The sequence below is a fragment of the Aspergillus novofumigatus genome (genome assembly GCF_002847465.1).
Source record: "Aspergillus novofumigatus IBT 16806 chromosome Unknown P174scaffold_3, whole genome shotgun sequence".
NCBI lineage: Eukaryota > Fungi > Ascomycota > Eurotiomycetes > Eurotiales > Aspergillaceae > Aspergillus > Aspergillus novofumigatus.
Genome location: NW_020194276.1, coordinates 2072391 through 2090614, shown reverse-complemented (window position 1 = coordinate 2090614; position 18224 = coordinate 2072391). Strand labels below are relative to the sequence as shown.

The 18224-nt window shown below is 49.6% G+C and overlaps 8 protein-coding genes across 8 annotated transcripts; 3 read left to right on the top strand and 5 right to left on the bottom strand.

Moving 5' to 3' along the window:
- Positions 1-183: 183 nt before the first annotated feature.
- On the bottom strand, positions 184-676 carry P174DRAFT_134872 (uncharacterized protein). The gene is made up of 3 exons (XM_024821116.1): positions 583-676; positions 277-519; positions 184-216 (listed from the first exon to the last, which is right to left on the bottom strand). The coding sequence occupies exon 2, from the start codon at positions 492-494 to the stop codon at positions 279-281; it is 216 nt and encodes a 71-aa protein (XP_024684123.1). The 5' UTR covers positions 495-519; positions 583-676; the 3' UTR covers positions 184-216; positions 277-278.
- Positions 677-1124: 448 nt separating this feature from the next.
- On the top strand, positions 1125-2941 carry P174DRAFT_511264 (cytochrome P450; the record flags this gene model as incomplete). The annotated part of the gene is made up of 6 exons (XM_024831776.1): positions 1125-1175; positions 1220-1283; positions 1349-1922; positions 1974-2302; positions 2380-2629; positions 2656-2941. 6 exons carry the CDS (start codon positions 1125-1127, stop codon positions 2870-2872), a joined length of 1485 nt encoding a protein of 494 aa, XP_024684122.1. The 3' UTR covers positions 2873-2941.
- Positions 2942-3499: 558 nt separating this feature from the next.
- Positions 3500-5451, bottom strand: P174DRAFT_459052 (glycerol kinase; the record flags this gene model as incomplete). The annotated part of the gene is made up of 4 exons (XM_024829731.1): positions 3500-4000; positions 4053-4219; positions 4274-5259; positions 5318-5451. 4 exons carry the CDS (start codon positions 5449-5451, stop codon positions 3500-3502), a joined length of 1788 nt encoding a protein of 595 aa, XP_024684121.1.
- A 931-nt stretch (positions 5452-6382) lies between these two features.
- P174DRAFT_134609 (uncharacterized protein) lies at positions 6383-6896 on the bottom strand. Its single transcript, XM_024821115.1, has one exon. The coding sequence runs from the start codon at positions 6782-6784 to the stop codon at positions 6521-6523; it is 264 nt and encodes an 87-aa protein (XP_024684120.1). The 5' UTR covers positions 6785-6896; the 3' UTR covers positions 6383-6520.
- Positions 6897-7830: 934 nt separating this feature from the next.
- P174DRAFT_511262 (MIP/aquaporin family protein) lies at positions 7831-9299 on the top strand (the record flags this gene model as incomplete). Its single annotated transcript, XM_024831775.1, has 3 exons — positions 7831-8126; positions 8194-8740; positions 8800-9299. The coding sequence occupies 3 exons, from the start codon at positions 7831-7833 to the stop codon at positions 8962-8964; spliced, it is 1008 nt and encodes a 335-aa protein (XP_024684119.1). The 3' UTR covers positions 8965-9299.
- A 599-nt stretch (positions 9300-9898) lies between these two features.
- On the top strand, positions 9899-11313 carry P174DRAFT_440099 (putative inorganic diphosphatase). The gene is made up of 6 exons (XM_024826972.1): positions 9899-9949; positions 10019-10307; positions 10374-10493; positions 10553-10896; positions 10966-11052; positions 11101-11313. The coding sequence occupies exons 2-6, from the start codon at positions 10062-10064 to the stop codon at positions 11267-11269; spliced, it is 966 nt and encodes a 321-aa protein (XP_024684118.1). The 5' UTR covers positions 9899-9949; positions 10019-10061; the 3' UTR covers positions 11270-11313.
- Positions 11314-11396: 83 nt separating this feature from the next.
- Positions 11397-12388, bottom strand: P174DRAFT_404308 (phosphoglycerate mutase family protein; the record flags this gene model as incomplete). The annotated part of the gene is made up of 4 exons (XM_024824030.1): positions 12204-12388; positions 11834-12127; positions 11514-11756; positions 11397-11460 (listed from the first exon to the last, which is right to left on the bottom strand). Exons 1-4 carry the CDS (start codon positions 12377-12379, stop codon positions 11397-11399), a joined length of 777 nt encoding a protein of 258 aa, XP_024684117.1. The 5' UTR covers positions 12380-12388.
- A 586-nt stretch (positions 12389-12974) lies between these two features.
- P174DRAFT_481620 (glycoside hydrolase family 16 protein) lies at positions 12975-14721 on the bottom strand (the record flags this gene model as incomplete). The annotated part of the gene is made up of 4 exons (XM_024830725.1): positions 12975-13469; positions 13552-13952; positions 14015-14566; positions 14625-14721. The coding sequence occupies 4 exons, from the start codon at positions 14719-14721 to the stop codon at positions 13179-13181; spliced, it is 1341 nt and encodes a 446-aa protein (XP_024684116.1). The 3' UTR covers positions 12975-13178.
- Between the last annotated feature and the right edge of the window lie 3503 nt (positions 14722-18224).

Here is an 18224-nt window from a genome sequence, read left to right as displayed (position 1 = left end):
GGGTGATGAGGCAAGACGCCAAGCTGATTTCATCAGCCACATAGTCACGTGAACTGATGCTTGGCAATATGACAAACGATGCTTACATACTCCTTTGGTGCCTTGTTGCCTTGTTGTCTCGCTGTTTTATCGGCTGTCACTTCCGAGTACCTCTATATGCTCTAACTCCACGGGTACAACAAGGGGATTCAGGCTGGTATATGGTCGAAATATCATCTTTCAAATTGAAATGAGATTCAGTCAAATTCTCCGAGCTCCACCTTTCAGGGCCGTTACCATCATTCATCAATCCTCTCTTCCTTGAGAGGATCCAGTAGACCGGTATGCCTCGAGAGATGACCCTTTGAACAAACATGGAGTGAAGGGCTCCTGGATATCCCATTTGAAGCATGATTTTTATATCGAGTATTATGCGGCCCATTATGATCCGGTGGTCCAGCTAGAGGTGATTCCATTATGGCAATGACAGCCAATATCCCTACCGCATGCGGCATATGAGCTATCAGACAAGCGAGATTCCTACATATGATCACAATTATTAGCATGTATTTCAAAAACCGCCACCAAGGTCTGGAAACTAACTAGGCAATAGTCGATTCTTATGCAAGGGGGTGTTTGCAAGCATACTGTGATGCACCTGAAAGTGGATAGACGGTCAATTTAGGCTCGACTGGCTGTTTGCGGGCTGGTTGGGAGGCAAAGACTAGCAGGTCGTTGTCTCGTTGACTCATTAGTCTGCTATAACTATCCACATATGGGCGGCCTTCGATCAACGCGCTCTCCAGATCCAATGAGCTTACTTTCCCAACATCACGTCGCTTGTCTGGGTCTGTATTGCGTTGAGGTTTGTATGCACGTCGCGAACTGGCGGTCTATCTCCGAGGGACTGTGTCCCAGCTACCTCTGTCTCAGGTGCAGCTAGTTTGACGTATGAAATATGCTTTTGCATGAACCGGTTGCATATATATATTCTGTCTTCCCTGTTTTTCTCAGCAGGTGACTTGTCTGCATGAAGCGGTTGCATATTTCAATATAAACTCTGTGTTCCCTGCTTTCCTTAACAGATGACTTGCGTGATTCTTCTGTGGGATGTTTGAGAATCTGCGACTCAGCAACTTGCCAAGATGATCGAGGAACTCCTTGCTCAGATACATCCGGGGCGGGCAGCCCTCTATGTCTTGGGGCTTTGTTCTTCGCTTGCTTGATTCGTGGGGCACAGGTGTCGAAGGAAATCTCGAAGCTGGGTTACAGAGCCCCGAGAATTCGTTTCTGCCTCCCATGGGGTAGGTTGCCGCAAACAGTCAAGAAGCTTTCCGGGTGATGCGAGCATGGCTGACAGTTGGAACAGCAATTGATTTCCTTTACGGAGCATCCAAGGCCAACGGCGACGGTACAGACCATGTATTTCTGCATCAAGCGATCCTGAACGCGAAAGGAGCAACCCAGCTTGACTGCGTCAAAACCGCCGAGCTTAATGGAGGTATCACGCGTCGAGTCATTCTGACCAAAGACCCTGAGAACATCAAGGCTATTCTTACGGGACAATTCGCCGATTATGGGAAAGGCGAGGAATTCCATGAACAATGGAAAGACTTTCTAGGTGACAGTATCTTCGCCACGGATGGTGAGCTCTGGTCCCGTTCACGCCATCTCATCCGACCAATGTTTGTCCGGGATCGCATCGTCGACACTGAGATCTTTGAGAAACACGTCCAGAACCTGATTCCTCTGTTGGATGGGAGCAACTCGCTCAGTGCGAGCAAAGTCGTCGATGTCGGTTCTCTGTTTTTCCGTTTCACCCTGGACGCAGCCACGGATTATCTCCTTGGCGTTGGCACAAACAGTCTGCACAATCCGGAGACCAGATTCGCCGAGGCCTTTGGATATGTGAAGCATCGCCAATCCGAGATCTTTCGGCTAGGGTAAGCTTCTTTGCCATTCGCGAACGCGTGAAGTGGGGTGACTAACACTAGTGATGGAATCAGCATGTTCAGCTTCATCGTGACGAAGAGGAAATTCCGCCGGGAACTCAAAGTGATGGACGATTTCATCCAACCATACATCAAACGAGCCCTCTCTCTGACACCCTCTGAACTCAATCAGAAGATCTCCAAGCGAGAAACCTTCCTGGACGCCCTAGCCCGCTTCACTCGCGACCCGCGCGTCCTCCGTGACCAGATCGTCGCCGTCCTCCTCGCCGGCCGCGACACCACAGCCGCAGTCCTCTCCTTCTGTGTCTTTGAGCTAGCCCGCAACCCCGATGTCGTCGCCAAACTGCGCGAGGAGATCAGCGCCCGACTGGGTCTCGGCCCCTCGGCCCAGAAACCCAGCTACAACGACCTCAAGGAGATGAAGTACCTGAACGCCGTCCTCAACGAGACCACGCGCCTCTACCCCCCGTTCCCTTCAACGTCCGCTATTCCCTCCGTGACACGACGCTGCCGCGCGGCGGCGGTTCCGATGGCCACTCGCCAGTCGGCGTCCGCGCCAACACGCGCGTCATCTACTCGACGATGATCATGCAGCGAAGCGCAGAGAACTACGACCCGCCGGGCTCGCCGAACTACTTCGATCCGGAGAAATGGTTGCCCGACCGGTGGCTGTCCGGGTGGCAGCCCAAACCTTGGCAGTATATCCCCTTCAATGGGGGCCGAGGATCTGCCTCGGTCAGCAGTTTGCTACCATCGAGATGGGTTACACCGTTGTGCGTATCCTGCAGGCCTTCGACAGGATCCAGGCCATGCCGGCCAATGGGAAGGAGCGGGTCGAGGACCCGGTGCTGAAGTTTGAGGTTACGCTTAGCCCTGGTTCGGAACTGAATTGTGTTTTCGTGAGAGAGGGCGAGGATATTTTACCGTTGAAGGACGATTGAGTTCACTTCCACTCATGTTTTTTTTTGGATTTATAATATCGCATTTGCATGCATTTTATAGAGATAGACATAGCACTCACTATATCATACGAATACGAATCCCATACACCCAAAGCACAAAATCGAGCACAAGCTGTGGTACTTTGTTTTATTCACAATCAGATAGGTTCCGCTATGCAGCAATAGATTGTGTCGTGCATCTAAGCGCAGCTGATACCTTACGAACACCAAGGGGTGCAGCAAAGCCCAAACAATCAGCAGCACAAGATAGCCGTATCTATGCCTCTCAAAAAGCAAAAAGGCGCAAGACCCAGAGGGGCCATTCGAAAACTGAGATCTCACATCAGCAGTGGCTGTGGTTGTGCGACACATGGAAACCACTTTAGGTAAATGTACAGGGATGAGTTAGATATACGCTGCACCATCATTTCTACTAGTCAGAAATGGTAGACTTGACACCCGTTTAACTGTGGTTTGAGGGCATTCAACAGGATGCGCATAGCAATAATGGTCCAATAAGCCTCGCTTCTTCCATAAAAATATACTTCGTTAATTCGTCGCGACCGTAAGATGAACATGTACAGGTACAGATCCCAAGAAAACGCTAGACATGGGAGCACGAGACGCTCAGTAAAAAGAAAGCTTGAGTTTCCGGAGTTTCTTGAGTCGCTGCAGGATCTCGATCTTTCGCAGTTCCAGATAAAGGTCTTCCTCATCGGCGTCATCCAAATCTCCAGAGATACTTATCAATGGGAATTTGGATGTGGTAAGCTCTCCGTTGAGCTTTGGAGGCGTAGCATTGACAGCGTTATCATTCGTTACAACCTCCGGAGCGTTTTTCTTGATCTCCTTCTGAGCAGGTTGCAGTTGCACTGGAGGTGGTGGCTCATCTCCAGACCAGCCCTTGCACATTGCCACGGCCTTTTCCCATCTTGCGAATGACTTGGCGCTTTCTTCGTGACTGATCTTGGGCTCAAAGACGGCTCCTCCGGCCCGGTTAATGTCTCGCAGTTCAGCGAAATTTCTCCACAGTCCTACCGCCAGACCAGCTGCTATGGCCGCACCAAGTGCAGTTGTTTCCCGCATTTTGGGGCGGTAGACCGGGATCGAGATGAGGTCTGCTTGGATCTGGTGGGATATTAGCTTCGAGAACTGACAATAGAAGGGCTCATGTCTGTACCTGCATCGCAAGGTCTGAGTTGCTCATGCCTCCATCAACCGCCAATTCTGACAGCGCATGTCCACTGTCTTTCTCCATTGCGTCCAAGATGGCCTTGGTCTGAAAGCAGGTGGCCTCTAGCGTCGCCCGAGCAATGTGGCCCTTTTGGGTGTACTGTGTGATCCCAACTGTCGGGGGAAGTCAGCGCCGATCAAAAGGAACATTAACCCTAATTGCCTTACACATTGTCCCCTTTGCATCGTCAATCCAGTAAGGCGCATAAAGACCACTGAACGCAGTGACAAATACACACCCTCCACTGTCTTCTACCGTCTGAGCCAAATCGTTCACTTCCTTGGACTCTTGGAAAAAGTTCAGGTTGTTTTGTAGGAATTTGATGCCAGATCCGGCGACTGCAATGCTGCCCTCAAGGGCGTACACCGGCTTGCCATCGAAGTGGTATGCCACAGTAGCAAGAAGTCCATGCTTGGAGATGACTGGCTTTTCTCCAACATTATATAGAAGGAAGCAGCCCGTTCCGTAGGTGTTCTTCGCCATTCCTGGCGAAAAGCCCTTTTGCCCTACAAGCGCCGAGGACTGGTCACCAAGGCAGCCCATAATCGGAACGTCAGCAAGTATTCCAGATGCCAATGCTCCGTAAGCTTTGGCGTCTGAAGACGGCACAATCTTGGGCAGGTGGACTTTTCCTCTGATACCAAAGAAGTCCAGGAGAAAATTGTCATATTGGAGGGTCTCAAGGTTCATAAACATCGTCCGAGAAGCGTTTGTAGGGTCAGATACAAACACGTTTGCCGATGCGCCGCCATTCAAACGATATACAAGCCACGCATCCACCGTACCGAACGCCAGTGTGCCTCGTTCGTACGCATCCTTAACTTTGGGCACATGTTCTATCATCCAGAGGAGCTTCGTGGCGGATGAATATGTTGTCAGCGGAAGACCGCAAATCTGCTGCAATTGCGACGCCTCGCGCTTTTGCTTCAGCTCGTGAACAATAGCCTGCGGCCGTGTATCTGTCCAGACGATCGCGTTGTAGAGTGGCTCGCCAGTTTCATGGTCCCAGACGACGGTAGTTTCCCGCTGGTTTGTGATGCCGATCGCCTTGACACTGTATCGGGAGTAGCCCTCTGATTCAAACTGTTTGACCGCCTCTTCGATGCACGTCTCAACGGAAGACACCAGCTCAAATGGGTCGTGTTCATGCCATCTGTGGACGGTCACTCAGCATCAATGCGGCTAAGCGAGTTCATTTAGAGTGGACATACCCGGGATTGGGGTAGATCTGCGTAAACTCGACCTGATGCGATGCTACAGGCTCACCGTCTCGGTTGAAAATCAGAAATCTGGAGCTGGTTGTACCCTGATCAATCGATCCTACAAAGATCTCTGAGGGCTGCATGATTGCCTGGTCTTATGCTCGGGACTCTGGAGCAACTATGAACTCCGTGTGATGGCTTGGAACAGACAGTAAAGCGGATGGTGAACCCCACGGAGACAGTGAGGATATGTTCGAAAGGAAAGAGTGGAAAAACCACATTTTGGAGATAGCTGCCATTCTATCTTAAATAATCCTCGAGCAAGCTATCCCACGCCATTTTTCTGGTCACACAATTTTTCCGTCTGGCATCTGATCTGCGGGGTGAATCTCCTTGGGACGGGGGCGCATTCGACTGGGTGGTTAAGGTTAGGGAGGGGTGGCCGAGATCGAATAACGGAAAAGCATAATAATAATCATGGGGACTGGAGAAAGGAGTCCTCCCGTAAGGTGAGAGGTACGAGCCCAAAATATCCAGAGACCGGGGAATCAATAACACGACCGAACCCGAGCAGTGCTTTAGTGTAGCGGCTGGCCAAGCCCATGCCTAGGGACAAGCGACTAAAGACATGTCGGTCTCATGTTGTGCTCCAATGAGGAGAAGAGCTGGGAAACGGGCTCGAGAGCCGGTCGTCCTGATGGCCATGGGTTTCATCAACTCTGAATGGACGAGAATGAATGGCTTGCAGCAGCTTGTCCTGTCAGGCCGTCCACTTTCGACCTCTCTTAGACTCTCTCTCGGGTGGTTGCGTGTCGACCAACATGCATATTCCCGGGAGGAGTCTATCAGATCCATCAATATTGTATCAATAACAGTTAGATGCAAAGTCGCATTCTGGGGATTCTCTTGTATTGAAAGCCCAGTCTCATCAAACTAGTGAGAAGGAGAGAACGAGAGAAGGCAGGGTGGAGCACGAGACACTATGGAGTACCCGAGCTAGGATAATTCTACCCGCGCTCTCGGGACTTTTTCATCAACACCTCCTCTCAGTCCTCATCCGATTTCATCCACAATTACCGTCATTTCGTTTGCTGAACTTCCGATTCATGCAATGCTACCTACTGCAGTCATACTATCCTCGACGTGCATGAGAAGCATGTGTTATTCGAAGCCAAACAGGCCTATCTTGGGTTGTTGCCATTGCCCAGTCAACTACAGTGGAAATGATCGGCCCCCACAGTACCAGCAACTAGCTACCATGCCGGAGGAATTGCGGGGACTGTCATCAGTGGGATAATCGATTAGTCGAATGATGGTCGTCCCATCCAAAAGTTCGAGAACTTTGTGGAGCACAACTGGAGACATCTCGCAGCATGGAGAGTCGATCTTGACCGAGCCGCAAGACAGTTTATCAGAACACACAAGGCAGTCTTGAAGTAGGAGAGTCGCACCAACAACAAGCTTTTCTGTGCTCATGGAATTACGGAAGCTGCGAGAAGAAAAATTGACCAGGCTGATACTCACTTATTGCCACTTACCAAGGACATGGGCAATTGTCCCGCCAAGTTCACCAATCTCCAAGACAGCCGATCGTCTCAGCCAAAACCCCTCAATCCTTGCCGTCTCGTTGCAACTTGGCCCATGTCAGGAGGTAACACAAGGACAAATTTTGGAGTCATGTCCTCAAACGTTATGCAGGCATGGGCCGAAGCCCCTCTTCGGTGTCTCAAGCTGACCAGTGTCTGACCACTTGGTATGCCTTAAGACGGAATGGTTCGAGACGTCGAAAATGGTCGAACAGGCTCATGCTGTGTTCGAGGATGCGACTGAAAAGTAGGTCACTCCGACTGGACGACTGGAGCGAACGAATCGCAGTTTTTCGCCTCGGTCGTTCATGGCTGGTCTTCCATCAGCCCTCACAACCCCGGCCGAAAGTGAGCAATCAGAACGAGGACCTCAATAGTCCTCGAAGGACGACAGTCCTTGCCATGACGTGGCTGTATGATGCCGCTTTGCGCAGCAACGAATCTCTTGGACATTCTATTTCCAAAATCTACTCTTGCTCTGTCTCTGAGCGCATGGCTGATGGGCTTCTACGGCACAATGCACACATATTCCAGGAAAAGGCATAACCTTACTGGGGGTGTCACCATGCGTGTCAGGAAAGAACGAGCGGGTTTGAACGTGCCACTCAGGCAAAGTGACACTGGGGACTACATATTTCAGTGCCTTTATGTCTGGGTATAAGGACTATAATCTGAATGTATAGCAATGCCTATTGCACACGGCAAGTTCCGCTTGTGAACGGTATTTTCCATCTAGTATCAGGTCTTGGTGCATTGCCATTCACTTCCGTGCTCACCAGCCCCGGCCCTCCCCCTCAGACCATTCACTTGTTGTGATATTTATACCTTCCTACTTCAAGTCTCGCCTCGATAGCTTCAGCATTCACGTCTCTACATCTCTTCCACCCTCTACCAACCCGTGCTGTGGTCTTCAAAGGCTGTCTTCGTCTGTTCACAATGACTATCCTCAAACAAGCCCTCGATAATGCAGAGATACAGGAGAGTGCTTTTGTCACTATGACTGCTAGTAATAAAGGCAGGGCTTCTATGCTGGAGGATGCTTTTGGGTCCCAAGGGGCTCAGGTCATGCTTCCTGAACCAGCTTGGAGCAAGATCCGGACTTACTGCCGTGATGCATTCTCTGAATTCTTCGGGACTATGATCCTCATCCTCTTTGGAGATGGCGTCGTTGCTCAGGTCGCACTTAGCAAAGGAGAAAAGGGTGACTATCAATCCATCTCCTGGGGCTGGGGGTGAGTATTCTCTTGGTCTTTGCTGCTCATTCCTCTGGCAATTTACTAACGGAGAGTTGCTCTTCAGGATCGGAGTCATGTTGGGTGTCTACGCAAGTGGCATCTCGGGAGCACACATCAACCCTGCAGTGACCTTTGCAAACTGCGTCTTTCGGAGATTTCCCTGGCGAAAATTCCCCGTCTATGCCATTGCCCAGATACTGGGAGCTATGTGTGGAGCAGCTATTGTCTATGGAAATTACAGATCGGCCATCGATCAGTTTGAAGGGGGAGCGCACATCCGGACGGTGCCTGGGTATTCTCCTACAGCCACCGCGGGTATCTTCTGTACCTACCCGGCGGAATTCATGACCAGGACGGGACAATTCTTCTCGGAGTTTATCGCCAGCTCCATCTTGATGTTTATGATCTTTGCTCTGAAAGACGACGGAAATCTCGGGGCCGGTCCCCTTACCCCCCTTGCGCTCTTCTTTGTGATCTTTGGCATTGGCGCTTGTTTTGGGTGGGAGACCGGGTATGCCATCAACCTCGCTCGAGATTTTGGGCCTAGGTTGGTCTCGTATATGATCGGATACGGTCCCGAGGTTTGGAGGGCGGGAAACTATTACTTTTGGGTATGCCTTGACTCTATTGAATACTATGACTGATGTGCAGAACTAATAACCTATCGCAGATCCCCATGGTAGCGCCATTCATAGGGTGCACTTTCGGCGGATGGGTGTACGATATGTTCCTGTACACGGGGACAGATAGCCCAGTGAACACGCCATATGCCGGACTACGGCGGCTGATCCAGCCAGTGGAGAAAAAGTCGATTGACTCGCAGAGCCAAGTATGAACGGGAAGTAGCATGATGATTAACGAGCTTATGTGACACGTTTTGAGGGAAAAACACGATTGGACGATTCTTGGACTAGTGTAGCATATAAGTTGAAGCGACGATTACGGCTCTGGGTGATACAAAAACGCTTGCATGTACTCCACACTATCAGTGGAATGGAAATGTCAAATGTCATATTCGTTTCGAACACCCAAGCCTTCTAGCCTCTGGCTCCGTTAACCAGAGCGTGGCCATAAGCCATGTAAGACATCGCACAGGAGACCCGGCGTGTAACGGACTCTATCGCAAATGCATGTGAACATACTAGGATCTATCGTCAATAATAATACCACTATTATCAAGTCTTTGGAGAAGTCAACCTCGTCGCGTGATATATATGCATCTCATAGATTCAAATCTCGCAGTCAACAAACCAATCAACCCATGTCAAACTCCCTCCCAATACCACCGTGCCATCCACGCCACGTAAGAACTAGCAGTGCCGCGCCTCCTCAGCAACGGGGAATCAACCCCAACCCGGCAACTGTCTACCGCTGCAAGTCTATTTTGTATTTTCCCCAGAAGTACGTCGTAGGTATATTTTCCATTGACGTGCAGCATACCCGATCCGTCCTCCTGCATGGGCGGTTTAGTCTGGGATAGGGACTATAAGGGCTAGGCATTGGGGTACCTAACTGTAGAGTGGTGATGGAGCCGAGGATATCCGTTTTGTGAATCGAGGATAGACTATGGTATTTACCGAGGATTCTCTGGTAGTAGGTAGGGACAGACTTGCCATGAATCACTTTCTTAGTCCTCGTTCTTGTAAGTAGGTTCATTTGACCGGAAATCAGGTCCGATGGGTATCGTATCATATCATCATGAAGCAAGGTAGGTAGGTACTATCAACAACATCATCATTACTGTTCTTCAGCTCAAAGTTTTCAATTATAGACGTCACTCTGACAATGATTCTCCTCTCTGTAGAATCCTTACCAGGAAGGTAGTCTACTTTCATAATCATCAAACAGTCCTAGTATAGCACATAACCCTAACCCGTAACCACATCTAGATTCATATCTTACAGACGAACGTCGAACAGATATCTCTCCAAAATGGCTCCGTATAAAACGGAAGAAGAATCAAACAGACCGAACTACGGAACCAAATCCGATTTTGTGGAAAAGTACGTCCTCCGTCCAGTCGGCAAACCCCTGACAAAGGAGTACCGCGTCTACTTCAACCTCAATGACAAGCTCCTCTCCCCCTGGCATGATCTGGCGCTGTACCCAGGCAGCGGACGCCAGCCAGTGGTGCATATGGTTGTGGAGGTACCGAGGTGGTGGAGTGCGAAGATGGAAGTAAGTCCTCTCTCTGTTCTCTTTGACACGCATTGAACGATCGATTGATGAGAATAACGGCAACAGATCGCAAAAGACGAGTATCTCAATCCCCTCAAGCAAGATATCCAGGACGGCCGGTTAAAGTACGTTCCCAACATCTTTCCGCATAAGGGGTACCCCTTCAACTACGGGATGCTGCCTCAGGTACGCTCGCTCCCATACCTTCAATTAATAAACACACAAATTGATAGAGAATTGAACAGACATACCAAGATTCCAACCTCAACGACCCTCTCACTAATCTTCCAGCAGACGGGGACCCACTCGCTGTCTGCGAACTCGGCGGCGCAATGCCGCGTCCTGCACAGGTCAAACGGGTCAAAGTCCTCGGCTCGCTGGCCGTCATCAACGAGAATAAGACGGACTGGAAGATCCTAGTTGTTGACTTGGAGAATCCCGAGGCGGACAAGCTGAGTGATATCGGGGACGTCGAGTCGCTGATGCCAGGGTATCTGGACACAATCAAGGAATGGTTCCGGGTGTATAAGCTGGCCGAGGGGAAGAAGGAGAACGTCCTTGGTGCAGATGGGGAGCTACAGAATCAGAAGTATTGCATCCCGCTATGCTTGGTTGATTGCGCGTAGGAAGAGCCGTGAACTAATCGCGGATGATGCAGGTATACCCTCTCGCTCATTGAGCGGTGTCATGACTCCTGGAAAGCTGTCAAAGAGGTCGAGCCAGGCATGCAAGCAAGGATTTCTATGTGAGTTAGCTGCGTCAGTTAAAGAAAACTCTTTCTGAACATAGTCAGGGCGGACATTGCGCCTCAGGAGCATGGTGCGGTTGATGTCCTTCCACGAACATCAGAAGATCGAGATGTCTGTCGTGACATCAATCCCATAGCAGCTGAGAAGAGTCATTTCCTATCGCCCGATTGGCCTCCCATGGCTGCTTGCCGCGGTGGTGCTCTGAATGTGTAATAGATATGTAGATTAGAAATGAGATGATCGCTTTTATAGACAAGAAACCAGAATACTCCAAAGGATCTAAATGGTCAAGTTGATAAAATCTAAGGAGCCAAGACTGCCATCTTATCTAGCTTACAAACTAAGAAGCCACAGGCCTCCGTCCTAGGATGATAGCCGCCTGATTCAAGTCCTCATCCTCGAACCTATTTTTATTGTCAGCCCTTGATCCCGCCTGCAGAAGGAGGCAAAGGAATACCCGAGTACAGCCACGCCCGCTGTCTCAATCAGAAGCCTCACCCCGCACTTCAAAGGCAGCCCGATCCATCGCATAGCCAACGCAGCTAGCGACTGACCAGATCCAATACAAACGATATCCCGAGGCTCCTCACTGACATGAGGAACCATCCGGCCTCCCGGCCAGGAGGCAGTGGTACTCTTGAGGACTTCTCTCATCTCCGAGATCAGCTCGTCAAGGCGATCGCTGACCTGTTGAGGGTTTCTAAGAGACAAGTCAGCCTCCATCCATTTCCTTTGCCAACGTATGCAATGTCACAAGAGGAAAGAAAGAAGACATACTCGCCGCCAGGACAGCCTGTCTCCCAGATTGACCAAGGACCTTCCTTGTCCAGGCCCCCTTGTCTGCGTTTCTCGCGAATTTGGTCCGTGGTCATCCCTTCATATTCGCCGTAGTCCCATTCAGCAAGGCTGGGAGTGATCTGGATCGTCGCCTCGGCTATGTCGCCCGTAACAGGAGGGATCGCGGTCGTTGAGGTCTGCTTGGTGGTTCGATCATAGAAGTGCTGATGTTGGTGCACTCCCAGACGGAGGATTTCGCACGTCTGACGATCTCGTCTCCTTGGAGTGATATATCTGATGTTGAAATTCTCCTTCAGCTTCTAGGTCTCACGTGTATGATGGCAGTAAATGTGAGCAGCAGAGGCCTTACATGCGTGAGACCCTTTTGGGATCGATCAACTTGCCCCCACCCACATACTGCTCCCTAGTCAGTTCGACTTGTTTCTCCCCTGCTGTGGATAGTTTATGGTCGGTTGTGCTGATATGCTGCATCCCCCGGGTCCCTTCGGTTTCACCATGACGAATCAAGAATATACGGGAACTCATTTTGGATGAAATGCAAGCCGGTAACCTGTCAGCGCGATGTTGTGTAGCTCTGGAGAGAACAGCTCCAAGATATTGTTCGTGTGCTGTCGGACACAACGCCCACCTAGGATTGTAACATCGAGGAACCGACCCTTTTGACGTGATGTCATTCCCAATAAATAAACATGTTCATACCTACTTCACAACGGAAATTGCGGTCCGTCCACTGTCGGGATATACTCCCATAGGATGAGGTAGCCTGACCTCAACATTAGGCAGGTACCAGGAATATACCTCCAAGGAAATAATCGTGGTTAAGTACCAGGCGACCTTTCGTGCCTTTCGTGCAAAGCAGCAGAGAAGCCTGAGATGAGCCTCATGAACCGATTAGGCTGACGTTGTCCGTTCTTGGGAAGTTATTATCGTATCACGAATTAGTATTGGGTGTTGTCTAGTCTATAAACACTTTTCGCCGGAGAATAAGCAATACAAGAAGTAACAAACCAGGTGGTGGACTCGATCAGCCTTCCAATCTGGATAGGGGATCGATGCGAACACTATCACCCAGTGCGCCAAGGCAAACAATGTGACCCATGCTGTGCAACAATTAGAGACAAGAAAGAAACGCTCCCATCCCTGAATGATAGAAGGAAAAGACCAAATTGCAAAAAGAGAAAAACAAAACCACCGAGTCCGTGTCTATACAACATACAATCCGTCGTCGTGGGTAAGTCATGCATTCATTAATCAATCGTCTCGTGTCCGTAGTCGTCAATCGTAAGTATGATGGAGTGCATTGCTTCTTCGAAAAAACCTCAGCTCAAAAGACTGCCATGAGGCCGCCAAGGAGCGCACAGAAGACACCCATTCCGACGGGCGCCTCCAGCAGGTCATTGGCTGCGGCAACGGTAGGGGCCACACGTGCAATCGAGGCGGAAAACGAGGGAAGAGTCGAGCCATAAGTGCTAATCTGGTAAGTAGTTGTTGAAGCAAGATGTCCGGTCGACTTTGTCACACTTGAACTACTCGAGACGGAACTGGTTTTAAGCCCGGAGTGGGAAGATGAAGCCGGCGACGAAACTAAGGAATATGACGTACAGAGGGCCGTAGACTATATTTGTAACGAAAGAAAGGTATCAGCATGTCTCGATCGAAAAAGCGGCAGAGGCAAATGAAGGGCAATGCTCACTCACAGAAGCCGCACTGGGCGGCTGGACTTGTCGAGATCCGGAAAAGGTCCAGCCACTGGGCAGAGTCGTATCCTTCGCAACAGAAGACGACAAAGTGGTAGACTTGGGAACCCAGGGCCAGATACTTGGAGTTACAAAGCTCGACGTCTCACGGTGCGTGCCACTGAAAGGAATAGGAGCACTGTCAATTGTCGCGGTCACAGGAGGGGCAGACTCGACAGTTGAAATGGACTCAGCGTCACTATTACCATTGATTTGACCTCCATCGGAGGTGATGGACCGCCACGAGCCACTCTTGTCGCTATAAGTATACGTTTTACCCGTCGAGTAATCGGTCGCTACGAGCGACTTGAGGTACATGGTATAAGGACCCGCGCTGTAATCGGTTTCGCCACCAGCCCATTCTAAGAGGCGTTAGCATATATCGCCAGTCGATATCATCACCGCAGTCAGGATGGTCACTCACGAATTGTGCCTGGCGCATTGTTGGGATCACCACCAGCCCATACACCAACCTTGACCATCATTGGGCTCTGCGGGTAATGAACCCCGGCACTCTCAGCAGTGAGAACCCGGACAGTCTTGCCATCAATTTGCCAAACAGTCTGCGTACTAGTCCAGTCGATTGTGTATGTGTGGAAAGCATCCTGGTTTCCAGCATTGTCGTGGGCAGCGCCGCGATTGTAGCTGCCAGTGTCTCCTTTTCCGAAGTAGTTGGTCTGAACATACAGATTGTTTGCTCCGAGCCATTCCCAATCGATCTCATCCAGGTCATCAGACTGCAGAACTGCACTACTGACAATGCCCTTGCCTGGTGCGGTCTTGATCACGAACTCGACGTGACCAAACATCATATACCAGTTGGACTGGATCAGCGGGGCATCACCCTGCTTGGCCACCGAGAAAGCAGCACCATTGCTGTCGTAGGTGGGGCTTCCAACTGGTTTGAAGTCGGTGGAAGTGCCTTTGGTGAAGTCGTAGGTGACTGATCTTCCCAGAGCGGGATTCGGAGGGCAAGCTTTTTGACAAGTCAGAATTATTCGGTGGGTCCGTAGTTTTCGAAAGGTACAACTCACTCTTCTGCAATGGGTTGCAATCAGTGTATGTCTGAGCTGTCACGATAGCAGAGGAAGAAAGCAGGCCAATGGCCACACCAACGAGAGGCAATCTCATGGTGAGGTTTCGGAGGTAATGTGAGAACTGATGGGATTTTCAAAGAAAAGATTGGAGGTGATCTGATAATACAGCAGAGATGAGAATTCAAAAGCTACTAGATAGTACGTATGTGAAACAAGGTAGTACGAGCAGGAGGATGTATGCAGAAGAGAGAGAAGGGAAGAAAGGAGGAGGGCGAAGCAAAATAGTCCTCTTATTGACCGAGGTGATACATTGAGAGGAAAGAACAATTCACTGCCACAGCAGCAGTAACAACCAAGGACTAGGCAACAGGCTTTTCTTATCACCTTCCCAGCTGTCCTTCACCTAGAGGAAGGAAAGCTTCTGACCGACAACGTGGGGACAACTTTGGAGGAAAGTGAGTAGTCCAGCCTCCTCACTTCCTTTCTTCTGCCGTCATCATCATATTACTCCTTTGGGGCAAGTTAGCGGGCGGCTCAGTGGAGACCTGACAACCTAAGGCAAGCAGATTAGCACACATCTGCTGCAGATCCACACAAGGTTCCTGCCCTTCCATTCCTTCTCGAAGCTGTCATTGGCTCGAGCGTTTAGTTGTGGCGCTTTTTTGGTGGCTGGATTTCGGCCATTGGCCATTGGTGGCCACGCCCACACGTGACAGCAGCTTTTATGCGGCCAGACTTCAAGGTTGAAGGGTTGAAACTTGGGGGCCAAGATCGGCTGAGACATGCCTGATATCCACTACCAAAATAGGTACGTAGTTCTTTGTGCTACATCGCGTCTACCACTGTACGGGTACAGAGCACTCCATACACAAATATAAATAGCTTCTTGAGCTGTTCATGATCAGTCGATCAAGAACCTTGGCCTTTGTATCCGTTTCATCTGAACTACCCAGGAGACATTGATTCGTGTGCCAGAATTGAGAGTGCCTAACGCTCTATATATAGGTCCTGATGTCTATACCAATCATCTCCGCCGGTCAACAACTCCATTTCGGAAGTTCTGTCGTCAGAATCATACGCAGAAGGACAAGGTAAAACAAACCAACAAAGAAAGTATCCATACATTATCTACCTAAAACCAAGCAGAGTCGCGGCGATGATCAACAGACTCAACACCGCCTGATCGTCCCACTCCACCCCAGCCCCTCTTTTTCAGAGACATCTGGATTGGATATGGCGCTTTAGCCATATCACATCACGGGATCCGAGATTTTGCTTGTCACCTCTGTCTAGCTAATCAATCAGATTATCAAAAACTATGCATTGTCCTGTACCTCCTTGTTCTGCGACCTTTCAGATGTTTTTTCAGCGTCTGCTGATCTGGTCATGACTGTCATACAGACAGCAAAAGCAGTAGGCACTTGGTTACAGAACGCGAGTCACTTGACGAATTCTATTAAGAGACCTGTCACAATCTGATCTAGTGACTATCATCTAATGTTTGAAGTCCTGCCGAATGTAGGAATATCGGAGGGCCCAGTGTTGCCCTTTGCTCCTATAAGAACATGAGTGGAAACTCGCCATGTTTCCGCCATGCTTGGCGAGCATATCTGACCTGAGGACCTCAATTAATCGCTCGAGCACCTTCTGGGTACACAAGGTAACATCAACTTGCTTTGAGGGCTGATTAAATGATACTCGGCAACCACACCACACTCTTTGCTCTGGTACATATTGCAACACCTGCTTCTAATATGGCAGGCAAGCATTCTGAAGCAACCAAGGAGATCAGCAATTTCGGGAGCTGGCACCCGCTTCTGATAATCAGATTATAGCTATGAAGCTACTTTCTTCTTCAAGCTTTACAAAACGATCCGTCATAGTATGTTTCGAAGTGATAAAGAAGCACTATACGGTCGCCTCTGCGGAAGATATATATATCGAGAATTGAGGACCGCGGGATCCTTTGATCTGATACAAATATCCCTCTATATATTGAATTGAATTTACACAATCTAATCCGTCTCAATCCCGCATTTTATCGAGCATTTAGAAGGAGGTCGGATATTCCACACTGGTAATACATATAGATCTCAGCGTCACCGATTCACCGGAACCTTCACTGTCTGTCTCCGATGATGGCCGTAGGAGTAAACCGCTTATAGTGGCAAAGATACCTTACCCGGCAGACAGCAGCTGTTCAAAGGTAATTGAAGTGGTGGAAGGAAGGAGATACAGAAGCGAGCTCGGCTGCAGTCGTAGACTCGTAGTCACTGTGGCCGCATGGTGGGCCTGGAGTAGGTTACAAGCATCTAGGCATAGGTCATACTTGAAGAACGCCAGCAAGCTCGGCTAATTAGACGTCGTTCAAACCTTATCCCCCGGGGACGAGCTTTCTAATGCGGATACTAGTATTGTCCTGTTGCTCGCTTTGGAACATAGCCACTGGTTGGGCCAGTTCATCTATCAACCTTTTGCCTGCTGCTTGCTGGCTTGAACATTTTTGCAGCGGAGTGAAGACAGGTGGCTTGTCGCCCAGGTACAGGAAAACGGAGACCAAATAGAGACTGGACATAGAAGGAATGGAAGGACACGTATTGCATGATCGAGTCGGTTTCAAGAAGTTTGAGCAGAAGACAAAGAGGAAGGGAATTTCTCGGAGTATCCAGCTATAGGCTGGCCTTCCACATGCACGCCTATTATTCCCTCCAGCCGAAGCACCTTGCCTGTCTCGGAGAGCTAAAGAACTGGTGACACCACCAAGAAAGGTTCGGAGAGTAGGGGTGGGCGTTGATAGGTGAGCGGATCAGCTGACTTACCCCATGTGTCCCTTAAAGCGGCAACGCTTGACTGAGAGATAACTCTACCTATTGTGATTTTAAGTTATCTCGTGCCTAAACCGTAGATGGTAGCCAAAAGCTGTATGTAGCACGGAAGTCTCCGGAAGAAGGAGCTTCAACTCCCTGGATCTTCATCGGTAAGCTGCCCATCTGTGAACAGAAAATGCGAACTTGAAGTCGACGAGTGTAAATCTATCGATGATTTACTACAATATAAAGACTCGTCCACCTCATCAGAGCCATGTAGATAGATCAGAATGGAGACTGAACCGTATCAAAGAGTTCATCGCGCCTGGCCAAAAGAAGCACAGACATCATCACGGACCACCCGGCCCCGGAATCGCCTCAAGATTGACAGCTCCCGTAATGCATTGATGAAGTAGGGTACAGCGTACAGACAATGAAATGAACGATACATTGATCCCTAAGGTATTTATCTGAGTACTGAGTAGATACCATATTGTGTTGAAGTTCCATACCGTATGTAGCAATCCTTATTCCTTCACCGTCGAGAGCCAACACAAATAATAAGGTCGGCAATGGACAAAAAGGAGCTACCTTGCTCCATAATGTACGGTAAAGTAGGTTTAAGTATCCTAGGGTACCTTACGTACATACCTTACAAGTAGCTGGTTGAAATGTTACAGTCATGTCTTCGCTTTCCCCTCAATTATTTGTAGATTTCCCGCAGTAACTCTCCGTTGAAGCGCGTACCTTAGGTAATGCACGGTACTATGTATTTACCATACCTCCCCCG

Coding starts and splice junctions, on each gene's coding strand:
- P174DRAFT_134872 (XM_024821116.1), bottom strand. CDS start 494: ATGCCGCATGCGGTAGGGATATTGGCTGTCATTGCCATAATGGAATCA.
- P174DRAFT_134609 (XM_024821115.1), bottom strand. CDS start 6,784: ATGAGCACAGAAAAGCTTGTTGTTGGTGCGACTCTCCTACTTCAAGAC.
- P174DRAFT_440099 (XM_024826972.1), top strand. CDS start 10,062: ATGGCTCCGTATAAAACGGAAGAAGAATCAAACAGACCGAACTACGGA. Junction 10,897..10,965: donor GGGGAGCTACAGAATCAGAA/GTATTGCATCCC, acceptor CGGATGATGCAG/GTATACCCTCTCGCTCATTG. Junction 11,053..11,100: donor ATGCAAGCAAGGATTTCTAT/GTGAGTTAGCTG, acceptor GAACATAGTCAG/GGCGGACATTGCGCCTCAGG.